Source organism: Elephas maximus, chromosome 25 (genome assembly GCF_024166365.1).
Source record: "Elephas maximus indicus isolate mEleMax1 chromosome 25, mEleMax1 primary haplotype, whole genome shotgun sequence".
Classification (NCBI taxonomy): Eukaryota; Metazoa; Chordata; class Mammalia; order Proboscidea; family Elephantidae; genus Elephas; species Elephas maximus.
The window spans coordinates 48003922-48025627 of NC_064843.1; the positions used below are offsets into that span (position 1 = coordinate 48003922).

Genomic DNA, 21706 nt, shown 5'->3' on the forward strand with positions numbered 1-21706 from the left:
CTATTTACTATATTTGGTGTATTTCTTCCATGGTCTTGGTTTTGCTTAAGTATTTAGTTATTCTTGGTTGTGTGCCTACTTTTTCATTTAAGATGCCCTGCTTGAAGTTATTGCATGTACACTGTGGTGCATAATACTAAGAAGGTTGGATAAAAGGAACATCCACTTCTTCCTAGGTGTAGACAGCAACCTTGAGCAAAGCCCAGCCTCTCTTTAAATGTCATACTTGCTGCCCATACCAGAAAGCGGACGTTCTGTGGTTCTTTGTCTGGCCCAAGAGGGGTGATAGAGGGCTAAAGAGAGAGCCATGGGCAGTAAGACATCCTGACTACTCCTACTTGTTTCTGCAACCCATCGCTCTGTGGACTCCTACCTGCTCTGGCACTGGCCTTCAGGCCAGCAGTGGCCCTAAAACCACTGGCTATTTGCAGCAGGCCTCTCCTATAAGTAGGTTTTGATCTGTGGTTTCCATCTTTAATTTGATCCCAACAGATTAAAAAAAAAGTCTTTCATGGAATTTGGAGAGGGAAGGAAGAAAAGCTTCTCAAATGATCACCTCTGGTATTTCTTGATGTTATTTCTCCAAGTTTAAAAACAAAAAGGAAGAAAACTGAGATCAAATGAAGGGGAAAAGAAAAAAAAAAAAAGAATGACAATGTATAGACTTACTCCGAATATTTGAGGAAAAGCTTCGACAGACACATAAATACAAGAGTCATTAACCTTCGATCCTCACTTGTGTCATTTTGATTGCTAATGAGACATTCTTTTCATTTCAGGTCTTGACTGAAATCATGGCCAAACCTTATGAATTTAACTGGCAGAAGGAAGTTCCTTCCTTTCTGCAAGACGGAGCAGTTTTTGACAGATATGAAGAGGTAAAGAGATGCTATTCATCTTTTTTCTCAAAACATTCTAATAATTATTCAATTTTAATTGCAGTTTTGAGTAAATATTCTTTGACATAAGTAAGGCCATCTGTGCATTTCAGATATGTAAGTTAAGATAGTTCAAAAGAGGCCAGTTAGGGGATATAATAACGAGACTGTAATTTATTAAGTGCCTACCAAGTGTCAGATACAATAATAACGATAATAATACTATCTTTTATTTAAGGCTTACTGTGTGCCAGACAACCTCCTAAGCACTTTATGTGTATTGTTTTTAATTCCTCACAAGACCCTTATAAAGCAGTTACTATTGTTATCCTTATCTTACAGATGGGTTTCCTGTGGTAACATTTTTTGCTCATTAATGAAGTGCTTTTGGCAAGCTTTCCACACCAAACTTTCTATTCTGTATAAATGTGAGCGTGATTGGACTTTGGCCCAGTCATTCACTTTGCTTACTTCATTTACACGTACCACTTTGGCCAAAGCTTCACTCACCTTTGCCTCTATCATTTATTGTTTGTGCCCTTGCAAGTTGGTGATGGCGCCAGACTTTCTGTAGAGCAGGGACTTGGGTCCCCAATCTGTTTAGAAAGGATGAATAGGGGAGTGGAAGCATCATTTGCGTTGTCAATGCATTGTTTTTCTTAGAGTGTACTTGAATTTGAGGTGATTTCGTTAGGGAAATACGATGAAATTGCTGTTGCCTCTAAACAACAACAACAACAAAAAAACCCATTGCCATTGAGTCGATTCCGACTCCTAGCGACCCTATAGGACAGAGTAGAACTGCCCCATAGAGTTTTCAAGGAGCGCCTGGTGGATTTGAACTGCCAACCTTTTGGTTAGCCTCTGTAGCTCTTCAACCACTATACCACCCGGGTTTAGTAAAATGTAAAATTTGTTAAAACGTCATTTAGAGTCGGAGTTGGTTGCTTTCAAAATCCTTGAAACGTTAAGTAGTGACTAATTGGCCGGCCCCTCCAGAGGTTCAGATTGCCCTAGGAAGAAGCTACCTTTTCATGAGTTCTTTTGTGGGCTGAGATGACTTAGTACTTGTTACCTTGGTTTTTCCAACAGCTGTGTCTGTAGGGTGTCTATGAGTCAGAATCAACTCAACATCAATGAGTTTAATTTGGTTTTGTATTGTAAGCCCACTGCTGTTGAGTCGATTCCAACTCATAGCGACCCTAGAGGACAGAGTAGAACTGCCCCATAGAGTTTCCAAGGAGCGCCTGGCGGATTCGAACTGCCGACCTTTTGGTTAGCAGCCGTAGCACTTAACCACTACGCCACCAGGGTTTCCATTGTATCATAGTACTCTCCAAATTTATTGTAGTTGCTTTTTAAGTTAACAAAATTGATAAAGACAAAGGATGGGCCCAAATGTGGTGACTATCCCTTGTAGTGAATTAAAGTATTTAAATGACAGCTATATTCATATGGCCGACACGGTAGTGTCTTCAAGAAATAGCAATTAACTGCATCCTCCTACAAGAAGAAACAGAAGATAACATTCTGCCAGTTGGCAACAGTCACTGTTAATTCTTTGGCAGTTTTCTTCCAGTCTTTTTTCTGTTTATATTTCTTTTTCTTCTCTATACAGTTGAGATCATAGAGTAATCTTTAAAAATATAAATCAAATCCTGTTTCTCCTGCATTTGAAGTGTTTCCGTGACTCCCTGTTATAGGATAAAGGAAGCTCCTTAGAATGAAATACATGGCCTTCCATAATTTGGCTCCTGCCTAATTCTACAACCTCATTTCCCACAATTCCCATCCATAGTCTCTGTTTTAGCCATACCAAGTCACTTATAATTCCCCAATGAACTATTCTATTACACGCTTTGTACATGCTGCTCCCTCTTCCTGAAATGTATGTGTTCCTCTGTATTTGACTGGTGAACTCCTATTCACTCTTCAGAACCTGGATGAGAAATCCCCACCTCTGTGGTGTCTTCTTTGCCCCATTCAATAAAAGTTGATAACTCCTTTGTGCCACCAGTAACCTATCCTTGCACATACTACACTCCTTTTGTATTTTATTAAATTTTTTTTTTGTCTTTTTCTCCTACTGTACTGAGATTCTTGAGGTCAAAGACAATATTTTACTTTTTCTCTCCAGAGACTAGCAGAATGTGCCTGCAACTGCTAAACTCACTGTAGATGTTTATCATAAATAAGGATTTTAGATATCATTGGCTTCACTCAGTCTGGTATTGTTTGTTTTCTTCATAACTGATAGATGCATTTCCAAGTCTTTCTTTAAATTAGCTGGGTCTCAGTTGGGTACCAGGTCACTAAGATGCTGACCATTGGCCTTGATAATGAGAGATAACTCACACTGGGTCTGCTAGAGCATCCCAAAAGATTTGCATTTTTCTAAAGCAGTTTTCTAGACTGTGGACATCTGTAAGAAACTGATAGAATCCTGGATGGCTTTTAATAATTTAGACAGAGTTATTTTGAAGATATTAAATATAATCACTGGGTTAATACCTATTCCATAACCAAAGGAGCCCTGGTGGTGCAGTGGTTAAACACTCGCTGCTAAGCACTGATCACCTATGCTTCTAAAAGAAGTTTCTGGGTCATGCAAATGGTTAACACTCGACTACTAACCGAAAGGTTGGGAGTTCAAACCCACCCACAGACAGCTCAGAAGACAGGCCTGGCAATTTGCTTCCAAAAGTTTGCAACTTTGAAAACCCTATGGAGCAGTTCTACCCTGACACATGGGGTTACCACGAGTTGGAATTGACTCAGTGACAACTGACAACAACAACATGTTTCTAAACTCACTTGCTTTTCCTCCAAGTTCCTCTGAAAATGAGGTAAAGCAAGAAGGAAAGAAACATTGAAAAGTATCAAATATGTTCTAAGAAGCTTTCAACTTTCTTGAGTGCTCTTTTACTAGTATTTTAGCTTTAAAAAGTTTTAACTTAATAAATACCTCCCTGCATGGGAATATATCAAACCAGAAAGCCTAACAATATTTCAAGCTTGACCCCAGGCCCTTGGGTAGCAGAGCCTGTTCACAGCCACAGTTTTTCTTACTATTTCCCAGTCCTGTTAGATGCAGTTCCTTTGAGTCATAGCCTTTGTAATATTCAAGTCAACAAATCGTCAGCTGGAAAGTTACTATTATTTCTACAGTTTGTATATGAATAGCAGTGAGAAGTGACAGTTGAAAGCAAGTGGAAGAAACAGGAATTAGAGAAAGCAAACATGAGCACTCCAGAAGACTAATAGCCAAGGGCCTGTTTCCTAAAGGAGTACAAATGTTTTGCCGCACCATGCGATAATTAATGTTATGGCGATGACCTGGAATATCGGATAAATGCTAAATTATGCTCATGTGTTTGTTTAAAGAAGCTCAGGGGGTGTTTTAAGCAGTGGATGAGCACTCACAAGGTCAGAAAAAAATAAAGAATAAAATGTTTACTAGGCATTTTTTTTACAAAGAAAAAAATATTATTTTGCCAATAAGTGTAATACATGCAACTGCATTTAGGCATCATTTTATATTTGTGCATTACAGAAGGATTTTTTTTTTAAGGTAGCCAAAATTTCAGAAACTAGGTAACAACAGTATTCATCCTTACGTCTGATTATATTGCTATGTTGTTGTTGTTGTTAGGTGTCATCCAGTCGGTTCCGACTCATAGTGATCCTTTGCACAACGAAAGGAAAGACTGCCAGGTCTTGTGCCATCCTCACAACCGTTGCTATGTTTGAGGCTGTTGTTGCAGCCACTGTGTCAATCCATCTTGTGGAGAGTCTCCCTTGTTTTCGCTGACCCTCTACTTTACCAAGCATGATGTCCTTGCTGTACCAATTATAAATCTAGTTTGTTCTAACTTTACTTAACTTCTAAGTTATTTAACTGCAAAACATATTGTTTCCAAAGTGATGCTTAATATTAGCTTTTAAAATAGAGATTTTTCCATTGCAGAGGAGAAAAATAGCAGTTCTTTTAAAAACACATGCAATTAAGTGTCTCAAACTCAACCAGTCCCCTGAGTTTCTTTTAATATCATATTAAAGGGCTCAAGACCCCATCCCCTGGCAGTTCAAGGCATTCTCAATCTTTCCAGGACTTCCAAGGTGCTGACTTTCTCGTGGTGGTCACCCATGTCCTCAGATGCCTTCCCCTCTGTGTCCAAGGGTTCTCAGTTCACTTCTCTCCCTTAGCCCATTATATCAACAAACTTCAGGAACACGGGGGTGTGATACACGTTTACTAAAGAGTGAGTGAAAGCAGAAGAATTACAGCATGCAACAGGACATGCTCGAAGACTGAAAATCAGAGATCACCCTTAATAAATGTCATCAGCAAGTCCTGCCAAGGGGGTCTGTCTGTGTCTTCGCCTTTTGCCCTACTCTGCCACCAAGATGCATGTACTTTTTTGTATATCTTCCCAATGTGCTTTCCAGTTCACTCTCTTCTTTCCAGATTCCCCCTCTCCCCAGTATCTATCTATCTGTCTGTCTATCGATCTATCTATCTTTCTGTATTCCTCCCTCTCAAGCTTAAAGATAAAAAACTGAAAATTCTAGTCCTGTCTCCTCCTGAGCAATTTAGCTCCCTTTCACCTCAAACTGTCCCCTCCTGAGACCTTGCCTTTTGCATAACCTTGACAGGCTATGTATGTATTTAAAACAAGCCAACAAATTGTTTTAAGGGCTCTAGACGTAAGCATGGGTTTTAGACGTAAGCATATACATTCTTCAACAGAGCTTTCAACAGTGACGGACATGTTCTCTATCTGTGCTGACCGTGACAGCAGCTGCTAGCCACAGGTGTCTGTTAAGTACTTGAACTGTGGCTAATGTGGCTGAGGAATTGAAATTTTTATTTTATTTGATTTTAATTTACACTGCTACATGTGGCTAATGGCTATCTTATTGGACACCATAGCCCTGGAAAATCAGCTCAAACCACAACCAGATTTAAAATACCATTCTCCTTTTCCCAACACAAGGAAATAGTTCTCAGTTCACTTAATTGGAATCTATACAGGTTTCATCAGCCAGCCATTTCTTCTCAGTGGCTGCCGTCCAAAAAAACCTGTTGCTGTTGAATCGACTCAGACTCATAGCCACCCTATAGGACAGAGTAGAACTGCCTCATAGGGCTCCCAAGGAGTGGCTGGGGGATTCAAACGGCTGACCTTTTGGTTAGCAGCCGAGCTCTTAACCGCTATGCCACCAAGGCTCCAGTGGCAGGCATAAAAAAAAATTATTAAATGTTTAATAGAAGATTACTTATCTCAGCCACCAGCCCTACCCTCCCCATCACAAATCCCAGCTTAGATGGAGTCCCTTATTCTAGCAAAGCCCTTTGTGTACTTTCTACCTCTCCCCACCCCCATACTCACACACAAATGGAACCAGGTGGTACTTAGCACTCAGGCCAGGAAAGCTGCAAAGTTATCACAGTTGCCACGCCCAGAGGAGTGTCCAAGTACCGGATCGGTACAAGCCTAGGGTGGGGCAGAGTGGAAGCCCAGCTACATTTGGCCTCTTTTCAAGGCAGTTCTGAAATCAAATTGTGGACCACGCGGTAAAACTCAGAAAAGCCCAGGCAACTTACACACCACGAGCTGTTCGTCAGTGAAGCAGACCATTATCTGTGGATAATTTTCAAAAAACCTAACTCTCATATAAAGTATTTTGATTTAAAGATTTGTCCTCAGTGAGGACTCCAGCAGGATGGTAAAGCTATTTCCAAGAGCATTTGAGGACTGAAGGGTTATAAAACTAGGAACCCAAAACCCAAATCTGTGGCCATCGAGTTGATTCCGACTCATAACAACCCTATAGGACAAAGTAGAACTGCCCCATAAGGTTTCCCAGGAGTGACTAGAGGATGCGAACTGCCAACCTTTTGGTTAGCAGCTGAGCTCTTAACCACTGTGCCATCAGGGCTCCATATAGTTAGGAAAGGAGAGCTAAAATAAGTTTGGTCAATTAGATATGAAACTGGTTACTGTCCTACAGAACAATAAAACTATAACCTCTGGGGTTATTGTTCTACCAGACACGTTTGACTTGAGTCTCTATAGAACAAAAACATTTGCAACTTATCCATCTAACCTCAAAGAATCTGGGTCCTAAACCCATTGCCATCGAGTTGACTCTGACTCATAGTGACCCTATTTGACAGAGTAGAACTGCCCCATAGGGTTTCCAAGGCTATAATCTTTATGGGCACAGACTGCCACATCTTTCTCCTGAGGAGTGGCTGGTGGGTTCGAACTGTGGACCTTTTGGTTAGCAGCCGAACACTTAACCATTGCTGTATCATAAGCCAAGCATAGTTATATTTGTCTAGAGAGATAAATCATCCTTGGATAGACTTGTTATAGAGTGCTGCAGTATTATAACATTGAAAGGATATATATATACAGCCTTTTTTTTTTTTTTTTTACCTTATTTCAAGGTTTGGGGTAATTTAAATTAAATTTCAGCTACAGGGTAAGAATATTGACCCCGTGTAGTAAGAAGTGGAGTTGTAGCACATTACTTGTATTTACAGTGAAGGATACTTACGTAATCATCATAATGATAATCAAAGTAATATTGCATTGCACAAACCTTCTGCAAATGACCTCTTTCAAGTGTTAAAAGCAAAGATGTCATTTCAAGGACTAGGGTGTGCCTGACCCAAGTCATGGTATTTTCAGTTGCTTCATATGCTTGCAAAACCTGGATAATGAATAAGGAAAACCAAAGAATAATTGACGACTTTGAATTATGGCATTGGCCAAGAATATTGAATATACCATGGACTGCCAGAAGAACGAACAAATCTGTCTTGGAAGAAGTACAGCCAGATTGCTCCTTAGACACAAGGATGGCGAGACTTTATCTCACATACTTTGTATCATGTGTTATCAGGAGAATCAGTCCCTGGAGAAGGACATCATGCTTGGTAAAGTAAAGGGTCAGTGAAAAAGAGGAAGCCCATCGATGAGAGGGATTGGCACAGTGGCTGCAACAATGGGCTCAAACATAGCAAGGATCATGAGGATGGCACAGGACCAGGCAGTGTTTATGTTGTACATAGGGTCACTATGAGCTGGAACTGACTCAATGGCACCCAACAACAACACGACACAACATATTCTAATGAACATATTACTACATGTGCCTCATGGATGATTAGTTCAGTTATAGGCCCTCTTTCCACAGTCCTGTGGTTATTCCAGCTCCAGTCCTGCTTCCCCATCCCTTCTAGAATTGAACATCCTTCCAGCTCATTTTAAAACAAGAGAAAACAAACCAAAAAAAAGTTTTAATATAACTTTATTATTCACCAGATTAAGGATAAACCTTTCAGTCTGAAAACCCAGGCACTCACTTGGCATGTGGCCCTAGAATTTCCTTCCACCCCCCCCCCCCTTTTGCTTGCCCCTAACAGACATTCTGTGATAAGGACGATGGTGGAAGTGTGTTCCTTATGAGGGAAGAGAGGGAAGCTTCAGAGAGAGGGTCCCCTTCAGGCTGAGTCTTGATTCATGAGTGTATATTCCCACGGCTGAGATGAGGGAAGTCTGGCTAGGGGCGTGAGAGCTTATTACATTGGAGGGAAATAGCTTGTCCTCTTGAGGCAGAGGGTAGGGTGGTAGAGTGGCAGGAGTTGAAGCTACAGAGATGGGCAGCTTGGAGACCATGCATGGCTTTACTTTCTAGCCCAAGGAATTGGAACTAGTTTTTTTTTTTAATAAGCCATAAGCAGAGCCCTGGTGGAGCAGTGGTTGAGAGCTCAGGCTGCTAACCAAAAAGTTGTCAGTTTGAATCCACCAGGCGCTCCTTGGAAACCATATTGAGCCAGTTCTACTCTGTCCTGTAGGGTTGCTATGAGTTGGAATCAACGGCAACAGGTTTGGTGTGGTTTTTGTAAGCTGTAGGAGCCTTTGATGAGTTTTCAGCAGGGAAGTGGTAAGGTTTGGATATTGGGTGGAAAATGGATGTGACTTGATTAGTTATGTGGCTAGGAGAATATTCTGGGAGGGTGGAGGTGGCATTGAGAGGACCTGATAGACACTCGGAGAGACACATGGGAAACGAGAGATTTTGGCTATGGGACTGAATTAGAGGATTTTCTAACCTGGTGGGTATAGAAGGTGTGGGAGAGTAGAGTGTAAAACAAGGTGGGGTTTCCTGCACAGGACACGGGGCGGGCTCTGACCCAGGCAGAGAGAGCTCCAAGGAGGGCACATCTGTGGCTGCAGTTCCATTCCTCTCCCTGAAACATCTCCATCCCCCATCACTACCTGTTGACATCCTGGCTGCCCTGCCAGGTCTTGTGCAATGGCATATTCCTAAAATCTTTTCAAGCCTTCCCCTGCAGTCATTGGTAGTGGTTTAAGAAATAAATAAATGATAAATTAAAAAAAAATTTTTTTTATGTATAATTATTACTTCTGTAATACCTAAGAATTTTGCCTATCATAGGCATCGCGTGTATATCAGTCAAAAATAAATTCAACAGAAAGGGAATTGGAAAACACAGCAAACAATCCAAGAGGATGAAGAAGTCAAGGCATGTTCTTTCTGAGTCCTCCACTGCCAGGGCAACCACTGCATCCTGGTAGGATCAGAGAATGGGAATGTCAGAGACCTGTACAGCCAAGGGTCACCTCTGCACTACATCTCAAAGGGGTGATGCCACATTACCCAGGAAAGAGAAGCATTTTTTTTTTTTAATGTTGAAATACTGTGTAGCAAAAGGTGTTTTACGCAAACAGCCCTTTTATACTTTTATAGTTAAGATGTTGTAGGTGGGTCTCTCACCTCTCTCTCTACCTTGAGAATGATAGTCATTTTTAAATTTATCAAATTCACCCAGATATCAGAAGGCTGATGTTTGGACCACAGCCCATTCCCTGAAGCACAACCCTGTCTGCATCTTAGGATCACCTGGGGCGGTTCTTAAAACTACTGGTCTCTCCGCCTTCTGAGATGCTATGTAACTGGTATGGTTTTTAAAAAGCTCTGCAGGTGAATCTAATACGCAGCTAGTGTTGAGAACCACCACCCTAAGGGATTATCTTTTGCGACACTGTTGATGCCACATTTATTTGCTGCTAACCTGAGAGTAAGTTATTGGTCAAACATACATGGAAGACGATATTGAGGTTGCATTGCTCAGTGCTGGAACCCTGTTTATGCAGAACAAACAGGACAAAAAAATATTCTGACAATAGAATCTTCTAATTATAATTAGAGGTAAGAGTATATATGCATGTTTATGTATGTATACCACATTCTGTATACTGTACGTGAATTAGCATCTTAAAATCATTAGGCCCTAACAACCTATATACAGCAGCTTAACAATGTTAAACAATCTTGAATACAACTGGCCCTTTAATGATTCAGAAAATGGCCTTTAAGTTTTGCCAGAGGTAGGATTACTCCCATCAGTTATAATTATAAGGTACTGAGAAAACAAATAAGAAGGTATTTTCTGAGATGAAATTTAAAGTAGATTAGATAACAAAGAAAGTACTTTTTAATGTCATTGTTAGTTACAGCATAAGCGAGATAGTCACTTAATCCTTAGTGCCAGCCACTGTTCTAGAAGCCAAAGATAACGTGGTAAACAAAACAGACAAAGTCTCAGTCCCTGGGGAGTTTAAGTTCAGTGGCAACAGGCAGACAGTAAACCAATAAAGCATAGAAATAAGCAAGTAAAATTCTAGTAGTGTTAAATGCTATTATATGATTTAAAAGAGTGATGAGAAAGAGAGAGACAGAGACAGAACGAGACAGGTAGACACTGGAGAGGGGGCATTTTGCTGCGGGTGGGTGGTCAGGGAAGGCTTTACTCAGGAGGTGACATTTGAGGTAATAGCTGAATGACAAGAAGGAGCCAGCTTTGCCAAGAACTCAAGGAAAAGCAATTCCAAGACATGGGAACAGTGAGTTTAAAGGCCCTGAAGCAAGTCCAATCTCGGTATATTGGAAGAATAGGATGAAGGTTGGCGTGGAAATGGTGAGCGGACATGGTAAGGAAAGCCGTCTGAGAAGGAGGCAGAGCCCCGCTGTGTGCAACAGTGTTCCCAAAGGGTGGTCTCCACACCAGCAACATCAGCATCACCTGAAAACTTCTTAGAAATGCAGTCTCAGGCCACCCCACAGCTCTGAGTCTGAACCCTGGGCATGAGCCCAGCAGTGAGTTTTAATGCCTGTAAAGCCAGGCCAAAGAGCTTGGATTTCATTCGGAATCCTACAGGAAGCCATTTTAAATGGGGACTGACAGGAGTCCCTGAGTGGTGCACGTGGTTAACCCACTAAGCTGCTAACCAAGTTGGAGGGTCGAGTCTACCCAGAGGATCCTCAGAAGAAAGGCCTGCAGATCTACTTCTGAAAAATCGGCTATTGAAAACCCCGTGGAGCACAGCTCTACTCTGATACACATGAGGTCTCTGTGAGTTGGAATCGACTCAATGGCGGCTTGTTGACTTGATCTGCTTTCATTTTGAAAGCAATTCCTCTGGTAGCTATGCGGAACATGGTTATAAGGAGGGCCATCATGCCTGTAGGAGGTAGGAGAGTGTGATTAGGAGCACAGCTATTGTCGTTGAGTCGATTCGGACTCACAGTGACCCTATAGGACAGAGTAGAACTGCCCCACAGGGTTTCCGAGGCTATAATCTTTACGGGAACAGACTGCTACACCTTTCTTCCACAGAGAGGCTGTTGGGTTTGAACCACCAACCTTTCAGTTAGCAGCTAAGAACTTAACACTGTGCCATCTGGGTTCCTTGATCAGGAGAACACCAGGACTTTAATTTAAGGAAGGCAAATTGGAGTGTTGCTCATTTCTTCACTGGCTGTATTCCCATGAACAACTTTCTTAACATCTCTGTGCTAAATAAAGAGGGGACATTAAGGCGGGTAAATTGGAAGAGTTTCAGTTTTCCACCTTCCCACGATTCTATGCCCACCTGCCTTCAGTCACCTTTCTTGTCATTACAGCCATGTGCTTTCTTCTACACATGACAAGAAAGCTATAGCCAGGCTCCTAGGCATGTAGTCAGTTGGTCTGAAAACTGAACCAACCCAAAGCAGCAAACAGCTAGTGTCAGGCAGGCTTTTGCAAAAATACTCAGGCCTCCTCTTTCCTCTAGTCCAGCCTTTGAAATAACAGTACTGATAATGTTATCTGTACTCTCATGCCCCTAAAGCTTAGAACTCGTCATCCAAGCATGAGATGTTTAAGGAAAGGTCTGTATGGTTTGGAGAGTTCCTGAAAACAACCAGCCTTAACAAGAGACACCGATTTGAGACTTGGCCCTGACATTTACAAGTTATGACCTTGAGCAAGTGACTTCACCTGAGCGAGTATTGATCTCACCTCAAATGGAGACAGTAGGCCTACCGCCCAAGGATCCTGGGGCACCGAGTGAGGGGAGGGCCCTTCCGAGTATAGGCTTTGCCAGGGCTGAGACCATGTCCGTTTTGCTGTTTCAAGTGTTTACCCAGAGCAAATAACTCAATAAACTCCAATGCAGACTGTAAAGAGCTGCTTATTATTCAGCTCCTAGCATAAAAAATTAGACTCCTCAAGTTTCTACCAGTAAAACTAATGGCTTGGAACATCTCCCCCTTTTCTTTCTCTGCCTTCAGTCAGAGTTAGGGGTTAATCAGCAGAGTCTAGGCTCATCCCTGGTGTTTACTATAGATCCATGGTGCACATTTATCCTTGTGCATAAGGGGAGCCCTGGTAGCTCATTGGTTAAGAGCTTGGCTACTAACCAAAAAGGTTGGCAGTTCAAATCTACGAGCTGCTCATTGGAAACTCTATGGGGCAGTTCTACTCTGTCCTATAGGGGTCTCTATCGACTCAACAGCAGTGCGTTGGGTTTGGTTTTTTGGTTTGTGGGGAAGGTGAGAAAGGCAGTTTCCAATCACAAAGCTTATTGACCTAGCCCCGCAACACCACAGGTCTCTTAATGCATGAGCTGGAGGAAAAAAGACTCACTGCCCTTTATGATAAGAAAGGAGAGGACTGACTGAGGCAGTGAAAACATATAGAATGGATTCTTCTTATCTGTGGTAGTTACGTTCTATCAGTGCGGACAGTGGTGGTTCAGTGGTAGAGTTCTCACCTTCCATGCAGGAAACCCAGGTTTGATTCCTGGCCAGTGTACCCCATGTGCAGCCATCACTCATCTGTCAGTGGGGGCTTTCGTGTTGCTCTGATGCTAGACAGGTTTTAACAGAGCGTCCAGGAAGAAAGGGCTGGAAGTCTGCTTCCAAAATTCAGCCAGTGAAAACGCTGTGGATCACAAAGGTACAATCCATAACCAACCATGGGGATGGTACAGGACCAGGCAGCGTTTCATTCCATTGTTCATGGTGCTGCTGTGAATCGGGGTTGACTCTACCAAATCTCCGGCACACACTGAATTAGGGGATATCAGTCAAGGCTTGGCCTCTGCTGGGAATTTTTTTCCCATGAAGTGCCGTGAGTATTTTTAGCACATAGGCGAACTCATCAACAGACTAATGATGAGGTCTGACTGCGTGTTAAACGAAGTATATATACCGGAGAGTACTAAGTTGTATGGATATCCAAGAATTTGGAGAACTGAGGAATCTGAAAACCTTGGAACACTAAGATGATTTTCCCAAGGAGGAATTACAGACCCCAGGCGTGACTAACTGCAACAGGTGTTCTGACAGGTGTGAGAAGATCACAGGGAGGTGCAGGACAAGAGTGAGCCTTAGCTTAAGTCCCTCTAGAAGACATGATATCAATTCTAGAAGGAAGTAATGGGGCCTGAAAGGGAAGAAAGGGCAGATCCTGCATTAGAAATATGAAGAGACAAGGCTTTTGATTGTTAGTCAATAACTGTATCAGCTTTTGCTGCGTAACAAACCACTTCAAAGCTTAGAGGTTTAAAACACTGACCATTTATGTGGTGTGTGATTCTGTGGGTTAGAGTCTGTGGGCCAGTCCATGATTCTGTGGGTTGTGGCCCTGTTTTGCAATCAAGCACAGTTATCTTAGATGCCCATTATGTAGTAGATAACCGCTTGTGGAAAAGGCTTAGAACAAGGGTCAACACACTTCTTCTGTAAAGGACAGATATTAAATATTTTAGGCTTTGCAAGCCAACTACTCAACTCTATTGCCATAGCAGGAAAGTAGCTATGGATGGTACATAAACCAATGAGGGTGGCTGTGTTTCAACAGTTTTATTTTCAAAATTAGGTAGCAGACTGGATTTGTCTCATGGGTCATAGTTTGTGGACCCCTAACTTAAAAGATAGATAATACCACATAGAAAAGAATAATAAATTAGTTTTGATGCAATGATGAAATAATTCCAGAAATTACTTCTAGCTCATCGTTTTCTCTTACGAATGTATTACATTTTTAATTTAGTCACCCTCCATTTCTTTCCCTTTTTTCAATAATTGTATCTTTTTTTTGTTGTGTAACAAACCACCCTTGTCATTCTTTTCTAAGATGCTCCATTTGTTTTGCTTGCTTTTCTCATTTGTGTGTTACTTCTGTCTCTATGAAGTTTCTTTGGGTTTGCCTTTCCTCATTTCTTCACAAAAGGAGAAGATAACTCTGTTCCCTGGGGGAACAGAAGCATCTCACCCATGAAATAGTATCTGAGTCAGTCTCATGGAAAACTAACAGTTGAGATTCGTACTATTCAAGGGTGCAGGAAGGACAGCCTGTTCATGGGAAATCGTGAGGCATATCCACTAGGAAACTAGAGAAAGAAACGTGGGGTCACGTTAGATTTACAAGGAGCTTGTGGAAACAAAACAACACAATAAAAAAAACAAGAAGAAAGTGTGGAAAAAATGACTCAGAACATGCCAACCCCAATATAGTTAAAATACAGTAATGCATCATTTAACATCCATGATATAGTCTGTGAAATAGGACGTTATGTGATTTGGACGTTGTGTGAACACCATATTACATATACTTAGCAAGGCTATATGAGATATTGTAGTGTACCTAGGAGTGCAATCGCTTTGTATATAAGACACACAAGATATGCATGTTATGTGCAGGAAGCTTTTGCTTCCACTACGTCCCTTTCTCCCATGGGAATTTCTGAACTCTGTTATAACCTTGGTGCAGTGGTTAAAAGCTACAGCTGCTAACCAAAAGGTCAGCAATTTGGATCCACCAGCCACTCCTTGGAAACCCTCTGGGGAAGTTTTGCTCTGTCCTATAGTGTCACTATGAGTGGGAATTGACACAATGGTTTTTTTGTTTTGTTTTGTTTTTTTATAACCTCATGGGACCACGGACATATATGTGATCGGATGTTGCCTGAACGGACATATTATACAGCGAAACCTGTAATAGCTGGAACTTGACAAAACTGCCTTGCTTTTCCGGGTCTCACAAGTTTTCCATCTTTGACAGGGGATAGTCTTACTACTTTTCAATCACTCTGTATTAGTGGAAAGTATGTGAGTTTTCCTTGTCTGACAGATTTCTGCCTTACTCAGGTTCCAGCTTTCACAGGTTTTATGGTAAAAGAAACTTGCTAAGGAGCTTGAGTCCCTGAGTAGTGAAATGGTTTCCAGCTCAGCCTCTAACCAAAAGGTTGGAAATTCCAGTCCACCTAGAGGCACCTCGAAAGGAAGTCCTGGGGATCTGCTTTTGAAAGATCAACCATTGAAAACCCTATAGAGCACAGTACTACTCTGACACACACGGAGTCACCATGAGTTGGGCCAACTTGACGGCAAGTGGTTCTGAGGAGCTACTTAGGTCTCTTAGTATTGCTGTGCTACGCTAAAGAATTTAGTTAAAACTCAATGGCTAAAATTACAGTGGTAAATTCTTTATAGCTTTTTTTTTCAACTTGAAGTGTAAATAGGAAGCTGTCAACTAATAGGTTCTTGTCAAGCAGACTAGCGAATTGAAGTCAGCCAGATGCAGAGTTGGAAGAACAGAAAGGCTATTCACAGTTTGCAAACTGGGAGGCAGGCAGCGTCTCGTGACCTAAGGCTGCCAGCTCCCTGAACCAGGCAGGTTTGCACCTTTTATAGGGAGTGACACACATAGGCATGAATGGTGAGGGGAGGATCTTCAGTCTTATGATATGTGCCCAGTCCACATAATTTTAGTGAATGGGTTTTTGTGCATGGCTCTAAAAATACTGTGCACAGCCCTGAAAAAATGGTGACAGCTGGCTACTGCCACCCCAGGAAGGTCATATAGCTGGTAGATTCAGTCAGTGTGCCTGTGCCTTGGCCACCTGCCAGGAGAAGACAAGAAACCTGGGGATTTGACCAATCATGATAACGTGCTGTAAAAGTTGTAACAAAAATGTAGCAAGAGTAGACTTTTCTGAAAAACAACTATTATGGGATGGTTAATAACCCTTTCATGACTGCCTGCTTCAAATAGAAGAATGTTCCATATAAGCTACTTCAAGCCATGTCCATGGGCCACAGATAAACTGGAACCCGAGGGCCGGGACATCTTTTTAATTAGGATTGATGAGTGCAGCCTTGCGAATCTCCATGCTGGTGGTGAAGAGGCCTGAAAGGACCTCCTGGCTTCCTTCTCTCTGTGCGTTCTTTCTGGAATTGCACTCTGTTAATGTGCGCAGCCTAGCCGTCAAATTAATAGAATTCTTCCAACTGTGAACAAATGAACAGTCAAATGGAATATGAAGCATATTTCAAAGTGAATAATTTTGAAGTCTCCTCTTGAGTAATAAAATTGCATTTCTTTAAACATATGCAATTTAATGTGAGAGAAATCCCCATTCCTAAAAACTGTGTGAGGCAATATTTTTGTTCTTGTTACTCGTTTGGCGTTGTTTTTAGGGAGAGTGCTTTTTGGTCTCTACAGTGGAAATATCTGCCACTATGAGCAGTTACAAAGTGTAGGACCTTGGCCTCTACAAATTTTCTTTGTTCATGCTGTGCAAACATTCTCTCATTTTAGCCTCATAACAACCCTGTTGTTAGGTAGGTCTCTTTAACCTCATTTTACACGTGACAAAACTGAGGCTTAAAATGGTTATACACCTTGTCCAAAGTCATCTGAGTCACATGCCAAGCAAAAAGCTTCCTAGCAGCTAGCCCACAGTGGTTCTCTAAGTGTGGTCTCCCAATCCGCAGTCTCAGCAGCACCTGGGAACTTGTTATGAATGCAGATTCTCCGGCCTCACCCCAGACTTGCCGAATCAGACACTCTGGTGGTGGGGCCCAGCGAACTGTGTTTTAAGAGCTCCCCAGGTGATTCCCAGGATGCAAGCTCAAGTTTGAGAACCACTAGGCATAAAGCAAGGTCAGGAGTTTTAGACTTCCCTAGAAGGGTAAAAAAAAAAAATCTGTTTAAAGTTCTTTACAGCAAATCTCCTTCAAACAGGAAATCCAGATAAAAAAAAACAGAACCATTGAATGAAAGAAACTTTTCTTTTTTCAGAGAGGTTGATCATATCAGATTGATGATAATAATAAGAGGCGATTTTATTGAGCCCTTCTATGTGCTGGGTACTGTTGGCACAGTGGTTAAGAGCTCGGCTGCTAACCAAAAGGTCAGCAGTTCAAATCCACCAGCTACAACTTGGAAACCCTCTGGGGCAGTTCTTCTATATAGACAGTTCTGCCCTATAGGGTTGCTATGAGTTGGAATCGACTCGATGCCAACGGGATCTGCCAGGCATGTTACTGCAAATTGTGGATTCGAGCCGCCTGCCACAAAGCCAATACTGAGACAGAAGGAGGTAAGCAGCAAGAGGGCTTTATTGAACACTGGTATCCAAGAGACAGAGGGGGTTAAATTTCTCTCAAATTCTGTCTAACTCTAAAGGGCTAATGGGAGGGTTTTATAAGGAGAAGGTCAGGGTTACCTAATGTTTTTAAGCACGTAGCCCACAGATGGTCTTATACATCACAAAACAACTACAAGAAACTCTTTATTAAACTAAAGACATGCACGGCAGACATCTGGACTCTAATCTGTATGTTTGTAACAGACTGACAAAACTTATATAAGAATCTCTCAGCTAGTGGACCTGCTCTGCCAGGCCCACTCTGACTGAGATAAGGAGCAAGAAAGAAAGTTGCAGATCAAAAGCACCAGGCAGCCTTCCTAGCTGCCGTCCTGCAGGCTGAAGGCCATTTCTCAAGAGAACAAAGAAGAGAAGAGAGACCACCCCTTTGGAAAAGACCAGTGCAGCTGGTGCAATAAAAAATGCTCAGAGATTACTTAGAGCATTAGTTATGGCAATTTTCAATTTTGAGATGCCAGTAGGTCTAATTGGGGGGAATTTCAGAACAAAAATTAAGTGCTCTATTCTGGGTTTTATAATCAAATGAAACTTACTTAAATTAGTTCTACTCTCATGATAACATTTGACTTCTGTTAAAGTTTACCATTTGCAACACAAAGGTCAGTCATGCTTGTTAAGAGTGGAACAGGCTGCTAAGCTGTATCTTGAACAGAACCTGCGCCATTTTCCAAAGACTAGAGATTAATCACAGCTGATACAGCTATACTAAAACAAACCAGAAAATATATCCCGTCTACTTTAATATTAAAACACTAAAGAAAATGTATTTTCCCTACTTCAAGCACTTTATTACATCTGTCGTCTCTTTAAGACCTAAGTGCTTGTGAGGATTAAATGGGATTATTTTCCACATTTTGCAGATGAGGAAAGAGAAGCTATGGTCCGAGGTATAGTCCTTGATGGAACTGGATTCCAGAAATGATAAAGAGTGATAGCTACCTATGTTGTTATTCACAGTGGCTGCCAACAGAGAAACATTTTTTAAATATGTATGACTTAAAAAATACACTTTTCAAAAAAGATTCTGATCTATTTAACTCTTTTAGTCACGAATTTGCTTTATCACTTCCAGACCATAATTATTACACTGCTACTTCAGGGAGTTGTCAATCTGATTCTCTTAGGGGGATGGGGATGGAAGGAATTTATTTTTCATATAATTGACCCTCAGCCTTATGGTCAATAAAGACCAGGGCTTTTTTAGTCTCTAATTTCTTTTGAAAAAAACAAATTGAGGTAGAATGTCCGCTATAAAAAGACCATAATATTTTCTTTCAGTCAGTGGAAATAGACATAAAATAATTTCACCAGCTAATATTTTAATACTGAGTGTTTTTAATAGTCAACGTTGATCCTGATAAATTAGTAAGGAGCACATAGCTTTTAGCCTACTTTTTTTTAAAGCATAAATAGTAAGCGATTGCTCTGAAACAGTGCCTTGTCAAAAACATTTAAGGAGACCACCCTTGGGACAGCTTTGCTGGCCCCTCTGCTGCTCCTCTGTTGTGGTTTCTCCCCTACCAGAACCTAAAAGGACAGATGATTTTCTTAACTTTGGTGAGATACTAAAGGGAGCCTGTTTTTTTAGATGCTTACCAAAGCAAGTTATCAGGACATTATTTGTAAATAAAGAGCTTTTGTACTAAGTGGTATTTAGGGTAAACCTTTGCCAAAGAGCACTTTCCAAAAGCTTGTAATACAGATAGTTGCTTAAAGGCATGGATTTGGGAGTTAAACAGAAATAAGCTCAATTCTGGCTTTGCTACTCAAGAGATATGACAATGAGCCAGTCATAAACCTACGAAGCCACAGCTTAAAAAGAAAAACAAAAAAACAAAAAACTCGTTGCTGTAGAGTCAGTCAAGTCAGAATCATAGCGACCCTATAGAACACAGTAGAACTACCCGATAGAGTTTTCAAGGCTGTAAATCTTTACAGAAGCAGACTGCCCCCATCTTTCTTCTGTGGAGTGGCTGGTGAGTTCGAACTGCCGACATTTTGGTTAGCAGCCGAGTGCTTTAACCCCTGCATCAAAGGGGCTCTTTTGCCATAGCTTACTTTTCTGAAAAATGGGGGTGATCATATCTACCTTGCAGGGCTATTATAAGGAATAAATAAGATGAACCTTTTTAGAATATAAGTCAGAGTACACCCCCTTCTGTGCTAAACCTTCAGTGACTTCCTAGCTCATTCCAAATAATTTCCAAAGTCATTCCTGTGGCCCACAAATCCCCTACAGTATCCATCACTTCCCTGTTCCCTTGATGTTCCCTGAGCATACTAGACATGCTCCTACCTCAGGACCCTTGCACTGGTGGTTCCCTCTCTGGCCTGCTATTTCCTATCTATTATCTATTCTCATGGGTCACTCCTTCACTTTATTGAGATTCATTCAAGAGGCCTTCATGAGCATCCCCCACAAACAGTCCCCTTACTCTTCACTATTTTTTTATCTTCATATTATCACTACCTGATATATAGGGTCGCTATGAGTCGGAATCGACTCAGCAGCAGTGGGTTTTGTTTGTTTTTTTTTTTTTGGGATACATTATTTGTTTGTTTTTTTATTCATTGTCAAAATCCTTCCTAGAACATAAGCCATGAGAGCAGAGACTTTGTTTTTACTTACTCCATTGCCCAGGAGGGAATTAATTCATCAGTCGACAAATACTAAGTAAGCACCTACTATAATTCAGAAATTACTTTGTTACATTCAATATTATAGTTTTATTGACCTCAAATTTATTGTTACTTGAATGGTTCCTAATTTTTTAGGAATTTTAAGGCCCCTAGGCAACTGGGAGTGAGGATTCTTTTTTTTTTTCTTCTCCACTTCTTCTAATTCATTTCCATTTGCTCTCCTCAAAGCCTTAATGCAAATAATTGATCATAAAGTATAGCCTGTCCCTACTTCTTGAAATTGTGAGTAAAATAGAAAAGTCTAATACACAAGTTTGCCTTCACTGTAAACTCATGCTGGGAAGACAAGAACCCATTGCTGTCTAATCAATTCTGTTTATAACAACCTTATAGGACAGAGTAGAACTGCCCCATAGGATTTCCAAGTACTGGCTGGTGGATTTGAACCATAGACGTCTTGGTTAGCAGCTGAACTCTTAACCACTGCAGGAAGACAAGAAACACTCTAATAAGATATCAGGCTATAGCTTTAAGCAGAAGTAGATTATCACAAGGTACTGTGATAGGTAGGTAGATAGGTAGATGGATGGACTGACGGACGGACAGTAGTAGACAGTAAATGTTATTAGATCCATTCTACATCCCATATGCAACCTGGCTAGATTACTATAAAACCATCTTCTTTCTTTCTAACCCATAATAAAAACCCATTGCTGTCAAGTCAATTCCGACTCACCCCAACCCTATAGGACAGAGTAGAACTCCCCGTAGAGCTTCCAAGGAGTGCCTGGTGGATTTGAACTGCTGACCTTTTGGTTTGCAACCATAGCACTTAACCACTACGCCATCAGGGTTTCCATCTAACTTATGATAGCAAAATAAAAAGAGCCCCCTTCTCCTCTTAATGGGGACCTTTTGGGGGTCTGGAGAAAGGGTTAGCAAGATGTACCACCCTCAGCAGCTATGGAAGTGTGCTGTGTAACTGTCCCTTCAAGAGAAATCGGCCACTGGGAATGTAGTCAGCTGACAGCCTCCAGCTACAGTGCCTTCAGCACCCCTACAGCCCCCACCAGTGACTGAACATGGCAGGGACACTAGGACCGGGTCTTTTCTGCCCCAAATGAGGCTCCTCTAATGGACAGTCTTTGCTGTGGAGCATTCCACTGGCCTGGCCAAGCCTTTCTCAGAGCTGCAGTGCAGTCTGAGGATCTTCCAACCCAGTCCTCCCTCCCTTTTCTTCTTTCACAGGTGTCAGCCCTGCATCATGGTCTGAAGACATCCCTTACCTACTCCTCCCTCTCCCGTTTCCCTTCCATAGGAGTTTTTCCTTATCTCATGCATTTCCAGTTCCTTGGTATCTGCTTC

At 41.5% G+C, this 21706-nt stretch overlaps 1 protein-coding gene across 9 annotated transcripts in view; it reads left to right on the plus strand.

Moving 5' to 3' along the window:
* PLCB4 (phospholipase C beta 4) overlaps positions 1 to 21706 on the plus strand; it is a 446434-nt gene that overhangs the window by 268942 nt on the left and 155786 nt on the right. For all 9 annotated transcript variants that reach the window (XM_049869961.1, XM_049869962.1, XM_049869959.1 and 6 more), the window contains one exon: positions 780 to 878. In XM_049869961.1, the coding sequence (XP_049725918.1) occupies positions 795 to 878 (84 nt within the window). In that variant the 5' untranslated portion in view covers positions 780 to 794. The remainder of the gene's footprint in view (positions 1 to 779; positions 879 to 21706) is intronic.